Here is a 24,250-nt window from a genome sequence, read left to right on the forward strand (position 1 = left end):
TTTGTATAAAAGGTGACTGCGGATGAAATAGACTTAAGCTACCACTCAAGGAGGCACGACACTGCTGGATAATTAATGTGAATATTTCGGAGAGGATTTAATTAGAGAAGAATTTCAAAGCAGAAGAAAGAAGAAATTCTACAAAAAAGTAATTTTTGGATATTCATGTAAAAAAAACTCGATGGCTTTACAGGACTTGTGTAATTTCCAGGACGTCTTTCAGGACAGTCTAACCACAGAACGCTCTTCAGTGGCATTTGGAATGAAGACTGACTATATGAGCAATTTCTGCTTCAGAAACAGCACAACCTCATTTAATTTTTATATCCCAGTGGCGGGGTACCTGGACGAAAGTCCAATAAAGTTTGGGCAAATCAGCGCCGCCCAGAGATCGAGTGCCATCTTATCTCAAGACTCCTTCTTGGCATCCCCCTCGTTGCCAGCTAGCCTCCCTGTTGCCTCCTCTCGGCCCGTGCCTCTGCCATTTCCCATGTCTCACGGCACCACCACCTTGGCTTTCGTCTTCCAGGGTGGAGCTATGGCTGCGGCAGACACTCGTTCCAGTTGCTCCGGGCTCGTGGCTTGCCCAGCCTCCCACAAGGTCCTGCCCATTCACAGTCACTTAGTGGGCACCACGTCGGGTACTTCTGCCGACTGCGCGCTTTGGAAGAGGATTCTGGCTCGAGAACTTCGACTCTACCAACTTCGCCACGGACAGCGGTTGTCCACGTACGGTGCTGCCAAATTGCTTTCACACATGCTTCACCCGTTTAAGGGGACTGAGCTGTGCGTGGCTGCTACGTTGTGTGGGTGGGATGGAGGAGAAGTGGATGATGGATGCCATGGACGCGGAGGTACAGAGAATCTAAGTGATCAAACAGCGACGAGTCAAACGACTGAAGTGGAAAAGCTTGCAGATGTCACAGAAGAAAAGGTCTCTCTGTTAAAGACTCGGAGCTCTTCTTCCTCTCAGCAGCACCTTTCCACAAAGAAAACAAGTGTCTCTGGACCCAGGGTGGTTTACGTGTACAGCGACGGTACTCGCCTGCAAGGAACACTCTTCTCCGTGGGCTCAGGATCCCCCTACGCCTACTCCATTTTGGACCAAGGGGTTCGGTGGGGGCTGACAGTGGACGAGGCCACATCAATAGCTCGAGAGGCTGTGTACAGAGCTACACACAGGGACGCGTACTCGGGGAACTGTGTAGACATCTATCACATCACCTCAAAAGGATGGACTTGCAGGAAGAGGGAGGATTTGAAAGAGGAATATTACAGAGAAAAAGAAAGGCAACGACATGAGGGAAGGCAGAGACAGGACGTGACTTCGTCTGAGTAAAGACATGAAACAAACAAAATTGGCATGAGGAAAGAAAGGCAAACATCGGCGGCTATCTTGCAGGCACGTGACGACAGAAGATACTAAATTAACAAAGGGGACGGGCAGTTGTAACCTCGGGGCTATCTCTCAAATGATTTGAGCATGCATATCGTTCCCTCTAATAAACAGCTGATGTTTTGTTTGCACTGAGGATAAAATGTGTTCTGAGAGTGCCCTGCTGCTGGCTGGCATTTTGATTTATACATTAAAACATTATAAATCACTGCAACTACGTGAGATAATTACTGCCTACTTCTGAATCGCATAAACGGGGAGAAGCAGAAAATGACAAGTCAAAAAATCTAAACGTCTGGCAGCTGAAGGTTATAATGTATCGCTGTGAGCGAGGGGAATCCATTTAGCTGTTAATAGTGAGGGGCTAAAAATTGAGTTGTGTACGCTGTCAAAATACTTTTGAAGTTTCTTTGACACTTCCAATAAATTAATGAATAAATGACTTTTTGCTGAACTCGCCTGTTCATTTTGCTTGGGCGGTGTGGTCATAAATTAGGCATACCATTCTAGTGCCTCTGCAAAGATATTAGGGTAAAAGGAATTGCCATGCCTTCTCAACCTATAGAGAGAGGAGCCAAAATATAGCGGTGGAAGGTTTCCAGGGCAACACAACCCGCCATATGGGGGTATTGTACATGTCAAAATGCTGGAGTGGTGCACAAAGATGTGTTTATACGAGCCGTCACGACGAGCTAAATTTTAAAGAATTGTGCTATATTGCACATAGCAGCGTTTTAACTGCCAACGTATGCATGTGTGTGTGTGCAGCGAGCGTGTCTGTGTGTTATTAGCGGTATAAAATAAATTACAGGCAGGAACGCGGGACTGCAGCATGAGCGGAGATGTGCACTAGTACTACTATGATTGACTGCAGCTGCAAGAGTAAGAGGGGAAAGCCTCCCTTCCTCCCCAACCTCATCCATAATTCTCATCTCTGGAAGTTCATTAATGGCAGAATTATTGAGCGGGTGTAAAATGTAGGAAGGGGGAAAAAAAAAAATGGAGGGGAAAACCGATTTGGTGGTCCAGCATTCAGAGCTTGCAGGGACGGACTCGTTCTGAGACGAGGCGAGGACAGAATTGCAAATCAAAGTTCTGAGTCGGCAACAAGAACTGCAAGTTTAAATTTAAGCGAGCGGTGGTTCTTCTTTTGCTCAGGCTCTTCAAAGCTTTTTGTTCCGTTCTGGCAGCTTCTTCTCCTCACATACAAACTCCAGCTGAGAGCAGAACAAACTCTATTGGATTTGACCAAACCGTGAAATGCCACAGACCCACAGACCCAACCTTCTCAGTTAAATCAAATCATCTATTTTTTTTGTTTGTTTGTTTGTTTTGTGTGTTATTTCTTTTTTTCCATTTGTCTAAAATAGCTTGGAAAGAAGACAGTGTGACCCCAACAGGCAGAAGTTGGGGCCAAAAAAAATAGTTGACAGCTCCCTTTCGCACGGAGGGCTCAGAAAACGTTTTGTACTTCTGTCCCAGTATGCCCTGAAATCCTTGCTATTGGGCTGATTACTGCTGGGCTTTGTTTTGTGCTGGCTCAGTAGTTTTGGCAGTAATAAACCTCCGTACCCAGCTGGGTACAAGAGATGCGGGAAGGGACTTTAGGGTTGCAAGCTTTCTTTCTAGTCATATCACTGACCGGTTGTCTCATCAACACTTGTTTGAAGGCTCTCTTGCTTCTTAGTCATCAGGCCCTCAAGAGACATGGATGAGCAAAGAAAGACCGCGCTCAGTACGTGTTAATTTGTACAGTGTTGAGACGATCAGTGTCCTTTTGCATCTGTGAACAGTTCTTAATCAAGAAAATATCCAGAACATCTGGGCCCAAATAAAAGCAAAAGAAATATTTTCAAATGTAAAAAATATCAAACAATTAGTCACGCTGTCCCTATTACAAAGGATTGTCCACATTTCTATTGTCCGTTACTCAGAAAATGACTTTGGAATATAATCAGCTTAAAGTCAAGACTTAATGAGAGACAGCATTAAATAAGCGCACTGTACATGAAATTGTTCGTTATTGCTGAGAGAAAGAAACACCCCTCGGAAGCACCCATTCAGTCCTCTAAAATAAAATGCCATCAAAGCACGAAGAAGGGAGGTAATTATAGTCGTACATATGAGGCATGTTGTAGTGAAATCTCATCTTTGAATGCATCCTTGAGTGGCAATTTTCTGGTGCAGCTTCTGGGTGGAACAACTGGGGGGAAAAATGCAAACCAAGTAGAGATGATTATGCAGACTGGCTATATTTAAGCAGATTAAAGAGAAAATCAAAGAAGCCATACAGCCCTAACCAGCAAATATTGGTGGGACTTAAACGATAACTATGAAAATAACAGTGACGCTCGACGAGGATTTTGATAAATCATTTGAATAATTATTATTTATTATCGGTGATTATTGTGTTATTCAGTGGTCACTATGTGTCGAGAACACCAGGCTTTTAGGGCGATTAGTCTTTTTTTGATAGTTACAAAGTAATGGGGAGAGAAAGAGGGGGGTAAATACACGGAGGGTGGGGGTGATGGGCAGAGAGAGCGAGAGAGAGCGAGAGGGAGAGAGAGGGAGAGAGAGAGGGTATAGAGGGAGAGACTGGGCTAAGTGGACAGACCTCACGTTGAGCTCAGCTGAACCTCAGCATCCTTTTCCCACGTTGGATCATTTCACCTCCGCTAAACCACAGAACACACGGTAAGCCCTCTCCTCTTTTTTTTTTTTTTTTTACAAACGACTTCACAATTCAATAGTTTACACGGACGTGACAAGTTTGCTGCGTCGCCTCTCTACTTTCTCATTTTGGGAGCTTTTAGCGTCTCGAACAGTTTCGGTTTGAATTGAAAGCCGCTCGCAAATGAGCGGAAACAAAACATTATTGTCTTCCTCTGCCACTGTAATGTGTCTAGGTGAAATATTAGCCGGCTGAGCGAGGGCTTTGGATATGTATTTATTTTGGCTGGCTGCGCTGAGCGCCAGGCTCTGACAGATGGTCCGGATAATGCCGCGCTTCTCTTCTCATTTTCTGGCTAGGTAACATTTTGCGCGCGTGCGTGCGTGCGTGCGTGTGCGCGCGTGCGCTCGCTCGCTCGCTCGTTGCGTGTCCGCCGGACTCACCTGCCGCGTGCGCTTTCACGCGCGGGGACGCCCGCTCGCTGCTGAAAATAAAAAAAAAAAAAAAAAAATGACCTCGGCTCGGTAGCTCGGTAGCCGTCAGCGGGATTTTTGGGACGATGTATTCATTATAACAGTTAGCCCAAGTGTGTAAATCACATTAACATGCATCAAGTAGGTCATTTTTTTTCTGGCTCCCGCTAACAAGACAAGGTCGCGCTCCGGGCTGTTTAGCGTATCTCTCAGTTATATATGCTAATGAGCGGTCCAGATGTGGGTGCGCGTGTGCTTACGAGGCACGCAGACCAAAAGAGAGTCTGTGAAGGTTCTCAGCCTTTAGTCCGCTGTGAGGCATGTGCGCTTTGAGAGATGAGTTGTCCTCCTGTGTTTACAATCTAGTGCCAGAGAAGTCATTGTCATCTACTCTGCCACACTTAAGCAGATCACCTTTTAACCGCAGAAGCATTTTCATATGACAGATAAGTACATGGCTAAACACTTACTCAGCACTTGTGTGTGTGCTTTGGTAGCCTATCACTTAGGCTGTCTGAGTGTCAACGCTTGACACTAATAATGTGACTGATGTGCTGAGTACAGTGGGCCTCTCTTTGCTGCTCTGAGTTGGATAGACTTAAGAGATTTCCCCGTGTGCGCCAGGCAGAGGTAAGCCAGTGAGAATGGATGAGTGGTCCGTGGACATTAAGACGAATGGCAGACACGGAGAGAGCTAGAGATGTTCAAATGGAGCAGAATCTGTCCACGTCCCAGCCATTTAATCCAACCAAGTTTCGCCCTCCTCCTCCTCCTCCCCCTCCACCGCCACCTCATCTCCCCCGCAGTCTACTTCCACCACCAGCACCACTCCTCCCCTGCTTTCTCCTCTTTACCTCCATCTCCAGCCTTTCCCCGCGTAAAAGGCCTGACATGCACAGGCTATTTTTGATAAAAACGAAATAGCCCGGTTGCAGTGAAGCGACTCGATGCAGAGTGAAGTGAGACTGAAACAGCGATTTGCAATTTAGAGCTATGTCACCACTCATCATTCCATTCTGAGCCCGCAACAGCAAATCGTCCTCACGCTTTCATCCTCCATCCCAGTCTTGCATTACACACATATCTCACACACACTCTAAGGACTTCAAACAACGGTGAATGACATGTACTGCTGGCAACGTGGGTTTTGGAGCAAAGCTGGCAGGGAGAAATGTAAGCTGCGCGCTCAGTCTATGCTAATGCACAATAGCTGAGGAAGACAAAAGTGTCTTGGAAGAGCCACTTCTTGGTGTTTTCATAGATTTGAGATGCCAGCAAACAGATGCAGAGGCTCAACACGAAGCATTACATGCGGATGACTTACTGTAAGTTGGTGTGCGAAACACGAAGACCAAAGAAAGTCTTTTGAGTAAAAAAACAAAATGACACAAATTAATGGCTCTCAAGCCTACTTTTTTTCTTTTTTTAACTGGGTCAGTAACTGGAGAGAAAAAGAACATCAGTTTCATTTTACTGTGTCCTTCTTTTTTATGTAGAGTATCAGTTTAAGTACATCAGAAAATGTCATGGCTCATATATTATACTGTACCATCAAAGGCAGTGGTGTTTCTATAGGCGCACTTTCCGCCAGTTTCTCTTATCAAAGCCCATTTCTCTGCGCATGTGATAAGTCGGGGAGGGTCTGTGGGCATCGGTATCCACTTGTGTCCCTTAACCAAGTTATTGATGAGTTCCAAGCAAGCGCAGCAGACACGGGGAAATCTTTTCAGAAGTCGAACGCTCCGTTCAAATGAGAAATGTTTTTGTGAGAGCTTCATCTAATTGTGTTTGAAGACTACATCCATCGTGTGCCTCTGACTCATGCACTGTTGCGCCGCGGCGATGATAATGCATGCCTCCATGCGTGGATAAAGGTGAAAGCAGATGTCAGAACTGTTACATTCATAGCGGGAAACAGTGAGGCGGCGTTGACGGATGCAACTGGGACGTGCGCGGAAAAAACTGCCATCGTGCTGCTTCTGTGTTGTTGAGTTGCTGACACTTTTTACCCCATCAGCTTTCAAAGATCAATGGCCGGCGATCTGACTCCTCCCTCAGATACTGACAAAGTGCAGCTCATTAAACTTTTTGGAAACAAGGACAAGTCATTGACTAAATTATTTATGAGCCTAATTATTCTCTTAAGGGGAACGTCTTTCTCTGGTGGGCACCCAGGCATTGAGAGACCATCTTTAGGGATGACATCAATCACCTCCTGTCCAGGCAATTGTGTGTGACAAGCAGCAGTAAAGTACTCGTGCTCCACCTCATCCCCAGGCCTTCTGGCTCTAAATTAATTGAAATTTTTTTAAGACCTCACTCATCTTTCTGAGAATGTGATCGATAAACAGAGGAGATCATGACTATCAGGTGCAAAGGGAATTCTCCTTTTCCCCTTTTAAGGTCATTTGTTATCAGATACCAATGTTCATTGTTCCCGTTTAAAACTTGCGTCTATTTTTACAGCAGCTGGCAGAGATCTCAGATTAGCAAACAAAGCTGTTCGACAAACAGAAGACATTGTTCTGGAGACTCGTCTCATAACATCCTCCTCGTTTTAAAATAATGAGTGAAATGTCTGCCTCTTCACTTCTCTATCTTGAAGCCCTAGTGTCCCATTTTAATGAACGCAGTCAAGATCACACCAATTATGTCTTCTCTCAGGTGATCCTGTGTGCAGCATGTGCACCGCATGGAAACGTGCGAGGAAAGCAGGTGAAATGAAGACACAGTCTGGAGGGATGACAGGAAAAACCGAGGCAGGTGCGGGAAGAAGGCACGGCGTAAATAAACCATCGTAAAACGCCTGCGCCGGATCAGCCATTTTTCTCCCGCTGCCCGAGACAAACCGATCGCTGAGCGTCAGATATGGCCGCACACGTTGTGCTTTTTTTCCTTCTGTTCTGTAAAGGGGAAAGAAGTGGCATTTCGGTGGCTGCTGGCCTTTTGGAGGAAGATCGGGAACTGCAAGTGACGGAGGGCAAAAAGCAACAAGTTTTACATCACTCCGAGTCCATTTACAGCTTTTTCATGAAAGTCAAAGATGTGGAAAGGCGTGATCGGGGTGCAAAGGGTGATGTAAGAGTCGTGTCAAATCTGGCCTTTCGACTCGGTGGCAAAAGAACCGACGACTTTGACTCTAAGAACAACACAGAGAAGCAAGCAGACATCCTCAAACACCCTGGGTCGTCTGCCAAATCCCTAATAGCTAAACATAGCCCCGAATTCTCTCCGAAACCGGAGGAAAGGAGCAATTTGACTAATGGAGAGGTTGAAGGTGTAATTAATGACCACGGTCTAGTGCCAAGTTCAAAAGAGGAGCGCGCTCTCCAGCCCGAGCTCTCTTCGGAGACAGGTGTCAGTGACATTCGGTCTGAGAGGACGAGCTTTAAGTGGGTCACGGAGTCCGAACGTAGCCATTCGGAGCCGCACCTGCTGCCAGAGGAGCCGCGCTCTCGCCGCCGGAGGAGCTGGCTCTGGAACCAGTTCTTTGTGATCGAGGAGTACAGAGGGCCCGAGCCTGTGCTCATCGGACGGGTAAGCACTTGTCAGAAGCAGTCAGCATGCTCATGTGAATTACCTGAATCTAATTATGCGAGATTATATTTGTGCCTCACTCACACTGTGGACAGAACAAGATTGGTTTTCACGCACATACATTTTTGCAGATGAATTACGGTCACGGGGGGGGAATGATTAGAATAATTTCATTAGAGCAAACAAAACTGTCTTCTGTGCTCGATACATGGATTTACACGACGAGAAGCCCTTCGCTCAGTTTCACTCATCACAGTTAGCATGTTCCCCAGCCCTGTGTGTTCACGAGCCCTCGGGTGCTCACTCACATTGTCTTGCTCTCGAAAATCTCTGCTCTATCCGATCTCACATTTGCGTGACACGTAATTCAACCAATGTGAAAGTTGGAAACTGGAGTAGGTCATTTTTAAAGGGTTTTACGTCCGACAAGATTGCTGATAGCAGGGAGGAAAAGAAGCAGTGTTTAAATGGGAAGCAGCTCCACAGCCCTTTTTTCCAGTTTACGTGCAAATATTGCACAGATAGCTAGTACTCCAGTTGACCATCTTCATAATTAATACAGTAATAGCTTCACACCCGAGGCTTATAGTCATTAATGTAGTACCCTTTTTTTTTTCTAAACTCATTAAGAGAGGTATTTTAAAACCCTCCGTGAACCAGTTAATGTGCATCCTCCAAACAGCAAAAAGATAACCTTGACATATTGCAAAAAAAATTCTGTTTGGCAAAAACTGAAAAACGCATAAATGGAAACACCAACAACATCTGCATGATCTGACGAAAAAACTGCAACGTTCCTCAGATTAAATCATGATATATGGCCGTTATATTTTCACATGGGTTTTGTAACATTTGAGTGTTGGCTGTTCCTATACAGTTTATCTCAACGTACCAACTTTGTTGTACTGATAGAAACATACTAATTCATGTCTGTGCAGCTAACTGCGATGTGGCACACTGTCCAACAAAATCATAATCTTAGTGAATTCACTAGTGCAGATGTTAGAGTCCTGCACTAAATCCCTCTCCATGACTTATTGTGTTCAGTTTGTGTTAAACTAGCGTCAGCTATGGTTATTATTGTAGCGGTAAGAGCGTTTCTCTTATTTAGCATAGCCCACTGACTAAATACATGGCTAGTACAATAGAAAGCAATTCAATACTATTAAAAAACCACAGCCTCCAAATGAACACACAGTTCAGGGCCATTATTTCAGAATGCATTTGTGTACCTAATCAACTGGCAAGTGAGAGTAGCTACTCTGCCTTGATTGATATTAAAGCTTTGGCTTTGAGACAGTCAAGATCGCCAGCTACTTTATATCGATCATATATCTGCCAGAGATAAGTTGGGTACGTGTTGAAGCTTAATATATTACTGACAGGTCCTGAGCTTGTCTACCTGCCCCAGTGCTTCACTACTTCTCTGGTAACCGGTTCAGAATTAACAATACAAATGGAGGCAGACTATAATTCTTCTGCTCTAATTTCCATGTTGGTTGACCCTGTGCAACCTCCTAACGGTAGTCTCAAACAAAAAGCTAATTTTTTCCTAATGTTTGTCATGCAAATTTGACCTCTATGACGTTGTTTTTGTGCTGTTGTTGTTTCGCCTCAAACTGTGTTGTAGCTGTGCAGCAACTAGCTGTCATCAAGAAAGGGCAAACTGCTCTGTTTCTGTGTGAATGCAAGCAATGACTGAAATACATTTAATTAAGAAGAAAATAGCTAAATATACATATAAAAGATATTGTACGACAGTCACTTCTATAAAACAATAATAACTGTGCTTGCAGAATCACTTTTCTGTGCCCGCGGAGGAAGCTCAGATTAAATTGCGCCGTTTGTGCCGCGGCTCCCCCACTTGTCGTTTGCGCAGACGGCACACCGGCAACCTTCAATTGCTGTTGGTGTTGCAACGCAAAAAGTGTCCGAGATGATTTAATCCACAGCACACCTGAACCGTTCAATCCCAGGGGTTTACTTGTAGCATTTCACAGTCGCGTGCTTCACGCTAATGCAGCTGCTGGCAGCTACAGTACACTCAGAGTGGGATTATATCAGCTGTAACGCTAACGGGGAACGCTGCCAGCCACTTTGTAGCTAGCAGTATACTTTATAGTGACAGTTTAGATTGGATTCTTACCAGTGCAGTATACACCTCATAAATGTTTAATCTTGTGCTCTGGTAGTTATTGATATAGTCAGGGAGGGGTGTTAAAGCAATCAGTAGACGCACGGGACTGCTCGCTCGTCTGCAAGCACCGTCTTGATGTTGATATTCATGTAATAAAGTGGCGCCGCATTGTGAGGGGGTTGAAAGCACGTTTCCTTTCTCGGAGGCAGCTCGGTTTGTTTTGCCAAAAATAGAGGGATGATCATGTCAAACCCATTGCCGGTGCGAGGTTTTAAGGTGAGCTATCAACAGTTCAAATTACAGGTGTCTCAACGAGCGCGCGGAAGGAGAAAGACCTTGTCTGCCAAAAAATAAAAAAAAAGCAGACACAAACCCGAAGGTGGATGTAGTGCGTTTGAGTGAGAGGAGTGTAAAATTGAGATTTTAGAGGAGGGTAGGGAGCGACAAAGAGATTGGAAGAGACAGTTTCCTCGTTTCCTTTGCTTTGTTTTTGAAGGGGTGGATAAATTTTTTGCCCCACCGTGAGTGTGTTTTTCCATGCTGACTGGAGCACAGCGGGACGGAGCCAGCAATTAGACAGTGAGGAGAGGTCTGGGTACTAAAGGAGGGGGGGGGGGGCTAAAGAGCAGGGGAGCGAGGTAGGCACAGACACTGCTAAAGATGTCTCTCATGGTGAAGTGTGGGATCAAAATCAAAGCTTGCTTTAAGGCGAAAAAAAAAAGGAGGGAGAGGACTGTGGGTGTAGGGATAAATAAGAAAACCCTGAGTCCCTTATCTGGCAATTTGTAGGGTACGCTATCATGACTTCCTATAATCCCCAACTTTATCCTCCAACACAGACACGCCACACAATGTACACTAATCTTATATTTCCCCGGGTTTCTGCATGCGTGCTGTGAGGAGTGTGAATTGCACCACCGCGAACACATGTTATTATTATGCATTTGTAGACGTTGCAATATATAATTAGCGAGCATCTGTCTTTAGCACACAGCTGATTTGACTAACTCTATCATTATGTAAGCAATTACATTGCTGTTTTTTTTTTTGTTATACAACCTACCTTCGTGCCACAAAACGGAGATGGAAAAACAAAATAAAACATTTCAAACGCTCGGCACATCTGTAAACAAAGAATGTCGTAGCCGCAATTCGAAGTCAAGGCTTCACTCCTCAAGAGTATCTAAGGTCCACAGCAGAGGTTCGTGAGTAAGCCTTGTGGATTATGAACATGTGCATATGTGCCTTAAGGATAGAGAGATGTGAAGGTTCCTGGTCAGAAAGCTCGATGTGATGAAGGCTGAGTAATCTCTTTAGCTTTCTATTTCTGTGTGTTTGGCCTTTTACCTATCGAGCCCGCACTAGTATCCCCCTCCGCCATTACAGGCTGAACCAGTATTCTGCACCAGAGAGCAAAAAAAAAAAAAAAAAAAAAAAGATATTTCAAGAGAGAGAGTGAAAGAGTGAGAGGGGGGAATGAGAAATGCGAGCAGATGGGCATTCTGTGTAACCGAGGTAACTTGATGAAAAGAGGGAGAAACAAGGACTAGGAAAAGAGGTGGTTTAAAAGGTACAGGCGAGTCAGGCAGATGGACTTACAAGAAGGGGAAGAAAGGGACAGATGGATGGAGGAGATGGAAAGATTTGCAGATGGATGCTGCCTCCGTTAGCATGTATGACATTTGCAGGCCCACTGTCTGCATTCATGTAGATCTGCCCTCAACAAACCCCCCAATGGCATGTTTGGTCCAGTGACTTAATTAGCTGTATGCATCAGTACTCATTCTGGTCCCATATGTATCTTCCACACCTGGTGCCATTCGTTTCAGATTCACTAAGCGCTTCCTGTCTTAACATAAATCTCCCATTTTCGCAGACAAACAAAGGAGTGTTAATGAGTGATACCTGCGTCAGCGCGCTGGATCTGAAGGTGATGTTGCCAGAAGGTGTTGCGGCAATTTACCCTGTGTGTGTGTGTGTGTCTGATTTTTTCAGCTGCACACAGACATGGACAAAGGAGACGGTCAGACTAAATACATGTTGGAGGGAGAGGGAGTGGGCTCTGTGTTTGTGATTGACAGCAACACCGGCAACATACATGTCACCAAGTCTCTGGACCGGGAGGAGAAAGACCAGTACCGTCTCGTGGCGACGGCCACAGACCGGGACACCGGTCGAGCCCTGGAGCCGTCCTCCGAGTTCATCATCAGAGTGCAGGACATCAATGACAACCCACCTGTCTTCCCCGATGAGCCCTATGTTGCCATGGTGCCGGAGATGGCCAACATAGGTATGGCCTTAAAACAACATTAAAGTGTTACTCAGCCCAATACCTCTTGAAAGGTGACTGAAATGTCAGCAGCGTTGTCCCTGGAGAGCAGCAGATTTTCTCAGCTTGAATTTATGTAGCGCATGTTGTGGATAAACCTGGACATTCACACACGCACAGTAGCATATTCTCTGCAATGAGTGGTGAACTGATTTCAGAATTATCTGAATTTTCCACATATATAAATGTGTTTGATTGTCATGAGAACAAAGATCTTAAATTTTATACTTGGACAGTGATGACATGCTAATGTCTAACAAATATAAACAGCTCATCATCCTGCTTTGTTCCCAATTCTGCAGGAAACATACTCCAATGGCGACCTGAAATATCTATACTCACAGTTTACATATATATGTAAGACATACATAATATATGACATGTGCTATTGCGATAAATTGTCAAAAGTATTTTCTGCTTCCCTGCTCTGTTGTATGCCTCTCAATACAACAGAGTAAAGGTTGGGTATTAAAGTCAACAATAGCAAAAATCCTTTGCAGAGAACGACCCTAAAACAGATGTAACCACTCTTTTTTTTAAGACCTTAAAGATTTCATTTCATGAGAACCGTTGGTTTTGTTGACAGCTGTTTTGAAGCTTTCCTACAAATAACAAATTCGTCCCAAACACAGTAAAGGGGTCAAGAAAATTAAGAAAAAATTCAATTAAATTAAAATTAAAAACTGATTTAACAGGATTTACACCCTGGATTTACATTTTTTTTTACATATGATGTTGATCATAAACCAAGGATGAATGAGGCACTGAATGAGTAGTACTAGGGTTTGAAAGATTTAAAGAAAGTTATAAAGTTTTAAAGATGCTTGCTCTAGGCGCTGCCAAATTTGGACCCCCGGTAGTTGATATAGATGTTTCTGTCAGGATCGGACTAACAGACAGCCTCACCAGCTACAACCTATTTTTGCACTATAATCAGTTTCACAGATTTCTTTTGATATTGCCAGTGTCCTTAAAAGCAATCACATTTTAGCATAAATGTGCTTCTGGCACAACGTCAAGGGGGGGGAATTTAACTGGGTATTTAACCAGAAGTCTTTCAGAGCATTTGCTGGGTGTGGATAGACGGCAGAGAACGGGATTATCCTTTTAATCCCACAGATTGACTGTAAATATCTGATATTCAGGAGACAGATTTAGAATAAGACAACACTTTATTGATCCCCGTGGCAGGAATGTAGGCCTTACAGCTACCCAGAAAGCATCTGCGTGCATTTGATGAGAAGTGTCACTGTTCAATGGCCTGTGACACCTTTGAATGGGTCCCTCGATCTGTCAGCTGTGTCACGCGCCGTCTCTTTTTACAGGCACCTCCATAATCCAAGTTACAGCCAGGGACGCAGATGATCCAACGTACGGAAACAGCGCCCGGCTGGTGTACTCCATATCTCAGGGCCAGGACTTTTTTTCTGTGGATCCTCAAACAGGTCCGTTCATACGCTCACATGTGCAACACAACAACCCGTTCAAAAGCTTTTTCACCACGAAATGCCTCCACAGCTGATGACTACACTTTACATACTTAATCCCACGGGCGCTCTTATATATATCAAATGCCGTCTCCTCTGCTGCCATATGTCCAGCACGGATAAGAGCATTTGCAGCAATTTATATGATCTGTTCAGAAACAGAAGTGGCCCCGAGTCATATGTTTCGCAGTCGTCCTAATATATGCATATGTCTCGCTTTGATGCTAATGTTGAAAGACATTGTGCCACTGTGAAATCTATTACTGTGGCGATATTTATTTTTTTTTCCCGTGCACGTCCCGTCCTCCCCTCCACCAGGCGTCCTGCGCACGGCCGTACCCGACATGGACAGGGAGGCTCAGGACGAGTACCTGGTCGTCCTCCAGGCCAAAGACATGGGGGGGCACCTGGGCGGATTGTCGGGGACCACGACCGTCACTGTGAGGCTGAGCGACGTCAACGACAACCCCCCCCACTTCAGAAGGAGTAAGCGTTCCTCTTATCAGATGACCGCTTAACCGTTTTTTTTTTTTTCCAGTCTCCGTGCCGTACAGTGCGGTACAGTATACTGTACGCGTGTGAGTGAGACAAGATTAAAATGATGAAACATCTTGTAATGGCATTTATGACAGCAGTCTTATATTTCTTTTTTCATTTTTTTTTCCTCCTCTGGGTCAGAGTTGCCTTGACGAGATAAGACAGTAGCTCTAAAGTAGGAAAACAACTTGCCAGTCCGCCGCTCTCTCCTTTTATTTTATGCACTTCCGTAATCATTGTTTTTAACATCAACTGTAATAGCATAACCTTTGCCAAGATGGCTGACATTAACATTCATATAAACACTTCCATTTGGTCCCTGCAGTTCAAATGGACTGTGCCTTGATGTAGAAGAGTGAAAGATCATGTTGGCTTTTTCTTGCCCAAGCTTTTCCCTGTTTCATGCTATTAATATTTCATGTTAAAGTTCAGTGCTTTCTGCTTCAATAGACAGTAAAATCACTGCAGAATGTGTCTAACACTTTACGACATATACTGCATTTCTCTATATACTACCTCTTCTTCTTCTTCTCTGTTCCCTTTTCCCCCTTCTTCCCTGCCTCTGCTCTGACAGTCTCTGCTTACTGCCATTCATCTTAATGTTTAAAGCCTGCAATCCTCATGTTGATATATTGTGCTGCAATACAGTCTTTTATGGAAGCAATTTAATATTCCCAAATGCCTGCAGTGAGTTATTTATTTACTGATAACTGACTATATCTTCCCTCCCTCCTCAAACTAGCGCGGGTCATTATTTTTCAGTTTGACAATAATGCCACTATTTAAGCAAACGACTCATTTGGTATGCTGTTTGAATGCAAGGGGTGTGATTTTAAACGTTCTTCATTACGTGGAGGATTTCAATGATTCAGCAATCAGCAGGTAGCGCTTTGATTAAAATTAAAGTGTTTCATCCGAATTCGCCGCTTGTTGCCGTGCAGCGTTATGAGTCGCGCAGAAGTCATCGGAAGTGGCAAGTAAATGACATGGATGACACAGATCACTGGCTGCGTTCTCCTGCTGCTGAGTGGACACACTGCAAGCTAAACAAAACACACCAGCAGACTGACTCAGGAAGCCTTGCGTCCTTTCATAAATGCATCTCATTCGTATCAGAGCGGAGGATCTAATTGTCAGTTCATTTGAAGATTGAGTTTTATTTACTCTGAGTTTACAGCATGAATGGTTTGATTATTTCAGTTTAAACCCATTTCGAGAGAACAAAAACAGAGATATTACTGGTACAATTAGAAGCTAAGTCGACACTTGAAGCCACTGAGATCTTTCCCCACAAATTACCTAATATGAATCTTATGAATCAAAGTCCAAACTTTCAAATTGAACAATAAGACCATTTTTCCCCCTTTAAAATTCTCAGCATCCATTAACCTCAGACACTTTGTCAGTGGACAAACACTGTTTGAACACCTCCACACACGAAGATCAGTTTCTATGTATAAAGCTGAGTGCTGTTAACCAAATGAGACCCAGTTAGTTACATTATGATTTCTACAATAATAACAGAAGACAAAGAAACCAAACTTCATATTTGAGTAGTCTGTGCAAGCAACTGTCTACCACTAATAATAGTGCTTAATAAACACAGTTCATAACAAATAGCTCAAAAGGAGCTTTTAGTTAATTTTTTTTGTCAGTCACCCATTAGTCGTGGGTTTCAGCACAAAAAAGAGAAAATATGTTCAGTGTTTTTAGTTTTAAATTCTGTGCGTGTCGATAGCAAGGGTTGGCTCTGCTTTAAGCTGCATGGGCACAAGACACTAACGTGCTCACGGTGCTGTTAATGTGTAGCAGGTACATCGTTCTTAGTCGATCATGTTTACACGCTAACATTTTCTCTTCAGGACCAAACGCGAAATGGAATTAACAAAATATTGGACAAACGGCAGAAAATCCTTCTGTGGACAGTCAGGGATCATTTTGACCAAAGTTCAGGGTTATGTCAGCGTCGCAACTACGGTCATTATAAATCACTTGGTCTGTAAAAATGTAGAAATTTTAATTTTACCAGTCACAAGTTAAAAATTTGTTTAAACCTTTTGAACCAAACTGGTCATGACAGAAATGTGTCGAAAATCAGGACTTTAAAATTGTACATCTATGAAAATTATTTGTAGATTTAGCTTTTAAGTAAATTAGATTTTAAGTAAAGACACTCAAATCTTTATTCTTTTCTTTACATTAACACAAAACAGGCCTTCCTCACCAAAAATTGGAAGACACCTCTTTCAGTTTCATATTAGATTTAGCTGAATCCCCAATTATGGATGTTGCTTTAGTGTTGCTTTATGAAGCCATTTGTGACTATTGGAATTCTTCCAGTGCATGTACATATCTGGCATGGAAGTAACGCACTCAAATGAGTTCGTGAACAAACTTTAGCATGCAATTTGTGTAGGAGTGCTGCTGCAAACATTATGTTGATAGCAACTGTGTTTTGACTCAAAACTGAGCCAAACAGTGTTCTCATCAACATTCAGCGCCAGTGCTGTTGTACTGTAATTGTTTTGTACCCTGCAGGTGCGTGGTCGTTCTCTGTATCAGAGCTAGCTGCACCAGGTGTGGAGGTGGGCCGGCTCACTGCCACCGATCCTGACCTGGGAGAAAATGCACAGCTGGAATTTTCCATCCTGGACGCTGAGGAGGCCGAAATATTCAATGTAACCGGAAGAGACAAAGAGGCCGTCATTGTGCTGAACAAGGTGAACGACTAGATGAAGGTTCGGCGTGAATGTGTTTTGAAGCAGATTAGTTTTCTTGCCAAATAGTAGGTTTTCATAACGGCAGAAGATCTGAAACTACACGTAGGTGTTTGCGCTTAAACGGCCATATGATGAAGAAAAATGTCTCTAATTTGCAACACTTCAGGCGATTAAACAACTTTGCTTTGACCTGGTGTTTGCGAATTATATCTTCGAGGCAGTAAAACACCTCCATTCAAACATCCTCAGTTGTTGACAGGTTCAGACTCCCAGGGCTGCACAATGGGCAATTAATGAGAAACAACGAACTAATAATCGTCTAGTGGAGGAAAAAAAAAAAAAACTGAGCTCTTTTGAATAGAGTAGGTCTAGTTGAAAGCGCGAATGTGTCTTTTCACTTTAAAGGACTTTAACAACGTTGGGTATTCAAAGATAATTATTGTACAGTGAATTTTAAATTAAGTGGTTGCGAGAGGGAAGAACAAGAAAGGGTGATGATTCATTTTCCAGAAATATATTAGAGACTGATAAAAAAAAACGAGAAAAAAAGAGACTTGAATTATAAAGAGATAAAGAAATGTGTAAAAAGTATCTTAAATGAATTATACCTTACTGCATGTTGGAAGAAATAGACATACATATTAAACATATATAAGAAGTCTTCAATAAAGTATATCCCATGGACTGTGACTGTTTTATCCTCACCCCACAGCTGCTGGATTATGAAACCCGCAATTCATACACGTTCTCCGTGGAAGTTTCCAACCCTGTAGTGGACGCCAGATACCTCAGGAAAGGTCCCTTTAAGGACCAGGCGACAGTCCGGGTCATGGTGCTTAATGCTGACGAGCCGCCGAGATTCACCCAGCCTCTGTACCATCTTGACGTGTCGGAGAACTGCCCCCACGTCTGCTCCGTCGGTCGGGTTTACGCTGTGGACCCGGACACAGGACAGAGCAGCAACATCAGGTTGTTATTCCGCCATCACTCGCTCATTTAGTCACTCGCTCACGCACTCGTGGCCTCCTCTTGTTATCTTTTCCTTCCTGTTTCTGTATCTCAGGTACTCCATCGATCCCCAGTCGGACCCCGAGGCTCTGTTCCGCATCGCCTCTGACACGGGCTCCATCAGCACGGTGATGGAGTTGGACCGTGAGCAGGAGCAGTGGCACAATATCACTGTCATCGCCACGCAGAGGGGTATGTCAGCCCCCCCTCTGCCCCCGGGCGCGACAAGCAGCAGATCTTAACGTAGTCATATTTCACTGAAAGCGCTGCCTGGAGTTGGGAATACTAAGTGCGGAGGGAGCCGCGACAGAAATTGTGTGATCATTTCAACATTAGCGTTGGTTTGGTTTCCCTTTCTTTCAGACAACCCAAATCTTGTGTCGAGGGCTGTGGTTGCCATAGAGACACTAGACCAGAATGACAATGCGCCGGAGTTGGACAGACAGTACGCAACATCAGTGTGTGACTCCAGTGCCCCCGGTCAGGTCCGTTCTTGTTTTTGCTCATTCCATCTCCTGCAAGTGACAGAAAACCAGTTGCATGTCTTCTGTTCTTAATGTTGACTTGACTTTATTGTATTCCTCTGTTTATTCAGTACTTTATATAGTATATCCAATTATTATATGTTTATTTGTGATTGTATTCTAAGCCGTTTTCTAGATATTATTGACATTCTGTGTAATGGACCTATTTCCTTAAAAACAACTTCAAAATAATACATCCTGCCATCCTGGAGACTGTAAAGGTATTAATATGTTCCTGTTGGTTTTTATTAGTTACTGTGGTAACAGCAAGTGTGAGAGTGCTTCGTTAAGCAAAGGTTGGTCAGTAATAATTGAAGTTGTAATCTGTGATACAAGGTCTCACAAAATAATAACTGCGTGGTCAGTCTGTGCATCCTGCGACCGCTTCACAATTAAAGCCCCCCCCCCGTCTCTCCAGTTGGTTGCTTTTATACTAACAGCAAAAATTAACTTGATTTATTAAGCAATTTTCAAAACCAAGTTATAATTTTTCTTTATATACATGAAGAACAGTTTAAAACAGTTTCATCTCCCGGGGTAATGAAACGAAGCTACATCTGGGAGGGTTTGCATTAGCTGCTTCTGATACATCATTAGGAGAATAAACAGTTGCCACTGATACAAAAATAAACGCAGGAAAGTAGTGTGAGATGCTTCATTGTTTCCTGTAAATCCCATGTGGAGGACGCTGTCACCGGCAATGAAAATACCTGTGCAGAGAGATAACTGCAGAGACCGAATTCATTAAACGGCGGCAAACGCGAACAGCAAATGGAATAAAAACACAAGCAAATCTCTCCTCACATGTTGCACACGTCAAAAATCTGATTTCACGAGCAAGTGCGCTTTTAATCGTCTTGTCACCCTCTCAGATGTTTTTGTCTTTTTTCAAAATGTCCTCATATGTGTCCTGAAGGTGGTCCAGGTCCTGCGAGCCATCGACAGGGACCAGGGAGGGCAGGACACCCCGATCCACTTCAGCATCCCTCCCGAGTCCAGCTCTGCCCTCAACCTCACCATCAGGGAAACTGGAGGTTGCGCCGCGTTGAAGCGTTTTCACATTTTACACAGAACCCAGAAACCTGATGTACGTGCTTGGCTGTTGCAGTAACCGAGTTTGATGGGTGTTTTTTTTTTTTTGATTTTGCTTCATAAGGTGTGACAGCCAGCCTGGTTCTCCAGTCGGCCTTGGAGCCCCTCCCCGGCTTCTCCTCGTCTCTGCTCACGCTGTACGTGCCGGTTGTGCTGCGCGATGGAGCCTCGGGTCTGACCAACACCGGCACGGTCACCGTGACCATTTGCCCCTGCCTGCGAGGGGGAATGCAGACGGAGGACAGGGGCCGACAGAGGGACAGGAGATGGGAGAGACACATGGTTTGTCTGCCCGTGCAGTCCACCTCTCCGTCTCTCATATTCAGCCTGGTCACATTACTGGCCATGCTGGCCTGTGTCACAACTCTGCTGGGTGAGTTCAGTCAGTTCGACTGCTATAAATACGTCGTTGGTGGCTTTTTGAAAGACGCTGAGCACTTGTGTCAGGTTGGTCCTGTAACATCTAAAGCATATGTGGTCATGTGTCTGCTTTCGCCCTTCAGTGGTGTGTGCACTCTCGCTGTCATTGCGGCATCAAAAGCGGGACTCCCACTCACCCTTCGAGGAGGATGATGTCAGGGAGAACATCATATCCTACGATGACGAGGGGGGAGGGGAGGCAGACACTGCGGCTTTCGACATCACGGCGCTACAGAGCATGCACCGAATACAGCACATGCACAGCAACAGGAACATGTGAGCTGCTCCCAAAAATAAAAAAGTTTGTCCGTGGCTTGTGGGGGGTGAGCGCGTTTCTGTGTGACCCTGCTCTCTGACATTTATCTCTTGGCGTAGATGGTACACGCAGCAGAATCCGCCGAGGGCCAGGACGTACAGCTGGAGCCGTCACCCGCGCCCCGTTCTGGACCCTCAGCAGCGTCCGGGCTCCGCGCCGCTCTACGGACGCCTCTGCTACGGCATCCACACCCTGCCTGTTCTCAGAGATTATCCGGCCGGCCCACTGGAGGCGGGCCTGCAGCTAACTCAGCTGACCCACGGGCTCACCGGAGGTCAATTCGGCAATTCCCTCATCATCCAGAACCAGAGCACCTTTGAGCCGCTGCCGCGCTCTCCCGAGATGAGCCCCGGTGGTTTTGAGGCAGAGCACATTCTGGCAAAGAGCAAAATTGCAACCAGAAACGAAGGCAGCGAAGCCGACGCAGCCGGCTCGAAGGAGAATCAGGAGCAGGGAAAGGTCAGACAATAAGGTTGAAATAAACAGACAAAAACATGTTGCAGCTGTGTGGTAGCAAATAAAGACCTTAACATTTGCAGCTGTATGAGCAAATATACAGCCATCAAAATTTGGAGAAATTGGTTTAATCTGATTCTGTTTTTATTGTATTAATTCCTCAGACCTGAGCGAGTTAAGAATAATGGACCTGGGACATCAGCTCATGGGGAATGTCATGTCCTGTTTTAAAGAAACAATGTTAACACCATTAACTACCCCTACCCCTCCCATCTCTCATTCTGAATCTTTATTATAACATTTAGTTCACCTCCTCTCAATAATGTTGACATTCAACGTAAGAAATATTATAGCAACTTCATCTGGAGAAAAGCATCATCCTTTAAAATAATAATAATAATAATAATTTTACTTATTGTACTTTTGATCTCTCGGGGTATAAATGTATTTTTTGCCACAAATCCACATAGTCAGTAGAAAATGTTACTTAAAAAAAAAGAAGTAAATACACACTTGGTCAAATATTGAAATCCAAATTTTGTGTGTATTCTGTGTGTATTATATCAGAAAGCTATGATCTTGGTTGGTTGGTTATTGCATAAACAATGTATTCATATTAAAATTCTAAAACTTAAAACCTGAAAATACACGTATTCAATCAACAAAGACTGTAAAATTAAAATAATCTGATTTCCACAGTCTCTTAAATCCCAGCGTTAAGTATTTTGTTGGGATTAACTTCCACTACCAGTTATTCCTCTCAGGTCTTTTTTTGCTCCCACACGGCTACGTTTTTTCTAATTATGTCGTTAAATCGTCTTATTTCCCTGCTTTTCTCCTCTTCCACAGATGATCCGAGCGGAAACCGAGCCGGCGCCAGGCCGCGCCGCCACGGATCTGACCTACTGTGACCCCGCTGAGTCTTCATGCCACAGTCACACCAGCTTCTCATCAAACCAGCAAGAGGGGCGGCCGGGGTCATCCCAGACTCAGATCAGCACCGAAGCCACCAGCTGCACAGCGGACGACATCGACACTGACTCCTCCATTCCCTCCGTGTCAGAGCGAAATTACCCCGGTGGCGGTCAGATGGGCTGCGTGAACGCCCCCGTCTACCTGAAGGGGGACACGTACAGCATCGTGGGCTCGCTGAACCCGAACAGCAGAGCGATGTGTGTGAACGGGACGAGCGGCGGCGGGCTGTACGCGGCGGGGACGCAGCTACTGAACATGCGCGCACTCCAGAGAAAGGATTTGACCCCGCAGTCTCTGACCTTACCTAGGGGTATGTTTGGTAACAGCAGAGTCCGGACGTGTGGCGCGGAGCCTCCGGGAACGGCGGCTACCAAACCGCAGCCCCTGGGCATGGAAGAGCTTTTGAACATCCGTCTGGATCAGGTCACCTTTGACCTGTCGCAGCCGCCCTATGACTCACTGCAGACTTATGAATTCGAGGGCCGCGACTCAAGGGCAGAGTCTCTGAGTTCGCTGGAGAGCGACGGAGAGAAGGACAACGGGAGAGTGGTGGGAGGGATGGACGAGCTGAACCAGAAGTTTCAGAGGCTGGTGGAGATCATCCAAGAGAGGGAGAAGGAGAAGGAAGGCGGAGAAACGCGCGCGGCGTCAACGGAGGGAGGTGAGGTTGCGGGGGACACTCTCAACGAGGTTCATAAACAAGATGAGGACAAAGGAAAAAAGCAGCAGAAGTGGGATTTCTAGACTACAATAAAATAAAATGAAAAGTTTGAGAGGAGAACTCTCTTGACACTGATGGATTTTAAACACAGCAGGGGCGGCAAAATACACAGCCTCTGACAGAAATCTTCTTGTTGTTCCCCCCTGCCAGGAAAATTCCAGGAAGCTGACAGTATAGCGAAGATTTGTGGTGCAATCAGTGCACGGCACATCGTTTTCACCTTCACTGTGTTTAGAAACCGCATATGGGAACTGTCACTTTTAACACCGCTGTTGTAACCGACGTTAATAATGCACTCGGGCTTTCAAAGCTAAGTTATGAAAAATTAAAAAAAAAAAAATTGAAATATTGATTCAAAGCCCTGAAAGCTGCATTGTTGGAAAATAGGCCTCATTAAACATTGACTGGAATTGTAATATTTAATATTGATAGTTTAATGGAGGCGCGCTCACTTATAGAAAAATTTGGAATTTCAAGGAGAACTGGGGAATTTTTAAACGTAACACAAGCGTACGGTACCATGATGTATGTCTACACTGCCATGTGTTCACAGAACCTCTGCAATGAGACGTCCTGTAGCTCCTTAGAGAGAGAACAAGTCCTGCAAGTTGTCGTAATTATGGTCAAAAAAGAAAAAGATCAAAAAAAATGCTCACTATGCAATTTGCACACGGAAACAATTAGACTGTAATTGTCAAAGATTTGTGTACTGTTGTGAAGGTACAGTAAATAATGTCCATATGTAGATAAACATTAACCTTGGCTTAAGTGGTTTTTGAGCAATAGTTTCTTGGGGGCTGGATCACACAGGAAATTAAGTGTTTGTTTTTTTTGTTTGTTTTTTTGCAGACGTAAGCCTGCACTGTACAATAATTTCATCCGCACGAGATTATTTATTACGCGCCATTGTGTGTCCTCGTCGAGAATTATCTCCAGAGGCTTATTTGTCGTCTACCTTATAGAGAGACAAATTACACAAAAGCCATTGTGTGATGCAGCCATTGTTCTTGTGATGAGGACACAGACAACAGCGAAATAATCATCTGGAGACTGTGTCATGTTACTCAGCGACTCGTGACTCATTTTTACAGCAGTTTGGAAGCTCATTTACCACCCAGACGGTATCAGGGTCAGTTATTAAAATAATGGCATTATTTTCAGTGACATCATGAAATTTATTTGACTTTCTGCAATTACGGCCACTTTCCGTCTGCCTCCGTGGAGGGGATTTAGGTCTTAATCAGCCGGTGTTTTAATAAGACTAGAAAGCTGTGGAGCTGAATTCGACAGGGCATCGAGATGTGAAAAACAAAGATGTAAGAGAGACTGAACTCCTCATGTGAGAATGAAATGCAGAGTAAACAGAGTGAGCCGACACGTACCCAGTCAACACCACGTTGCTTATTATCAGGACACTGTGGGCATATTCTGGAACCATCCTGTAATTC

At 44.5% G+C, this 24,250-nt stretch overlaps 2 protein-coding genes across 2 annotated transcripts; both read left to right on the forward strand.

The window, feature by feature from the left end:
* The first annotated feature begins 50 nt into the window (after nucleotides 1–50).
* LOC125008889 (proteasome subunit beta type-11-like) lies at nucleotides 51–1,836 on the forward strand. Its single transcript, XM_047586245.1, has one exon. It carries the CDS (start codon nucleotides 182–184, stop codon nucleotides 1,337–1,339), a length of 1,158 nt encoding a protein of 385 aa, XP_047442201.1. The 5' UTR covers nucleotides 51–181; the 3' UTR covers nucleotides 1,340–1,836.
* A 2,053-nt stretch (nucleotides 1,837–3,889) lies between these two features.
* On the forward strand, nucleotides 3,890–23,553 carry LOC125009618 (cadherin-24-like). Its single transcript, XM_047587704.1, has 14 exons — nucleotides 3,890–4,093; nucleotides 7,208–8,080; nucleotides 12,213–12,507; nucleotides 13,872–13,991; nucleotides 14,352–14,519; nucleotides 17,109–17,290; nucleotides 18,003–18,259; nucleotides 18,354–18,490; nucleotides 18,662–18,783; nucleotides 19,739–19,856; nucleotides 19,979–20,287; nucleotides 20,418–20,610; nucleotides 20,710–21,109; nucleotides 21,956–23,553. Exons 2-14 carry the CDS (start codon nucleotides 7,412–7,414, stop codon nucleotides 22,823–22,825), a joined length of 3,840 nt encoding a protein of 1,279 aa, XP_047443660.1. The 5' UTR covers nucleotides 3,890–4,093; nucleotides 7,208–7,411; the 3' UTR covers nucleotides 22,826–23,553.
* Nucleotides 23,554–24,250: the final 697 nt, after the last annotated feature.

The sequence above is a fragment of the Mugil cephalus genome, chromosome 6 (assembly GCF_022458985.1).
Source record: "Mugil cephalus isolate CIBA_MC_2020 chromosome 6, CIBA_Mcephalus_1.1, whole genome shotgun sequence".
Lineage (NCBI taxonomy): Eukaryota > Metazoa > Chordata > Actinopteri > Mugiliformes > Mugilidae > Mugil > Mugil cephalus.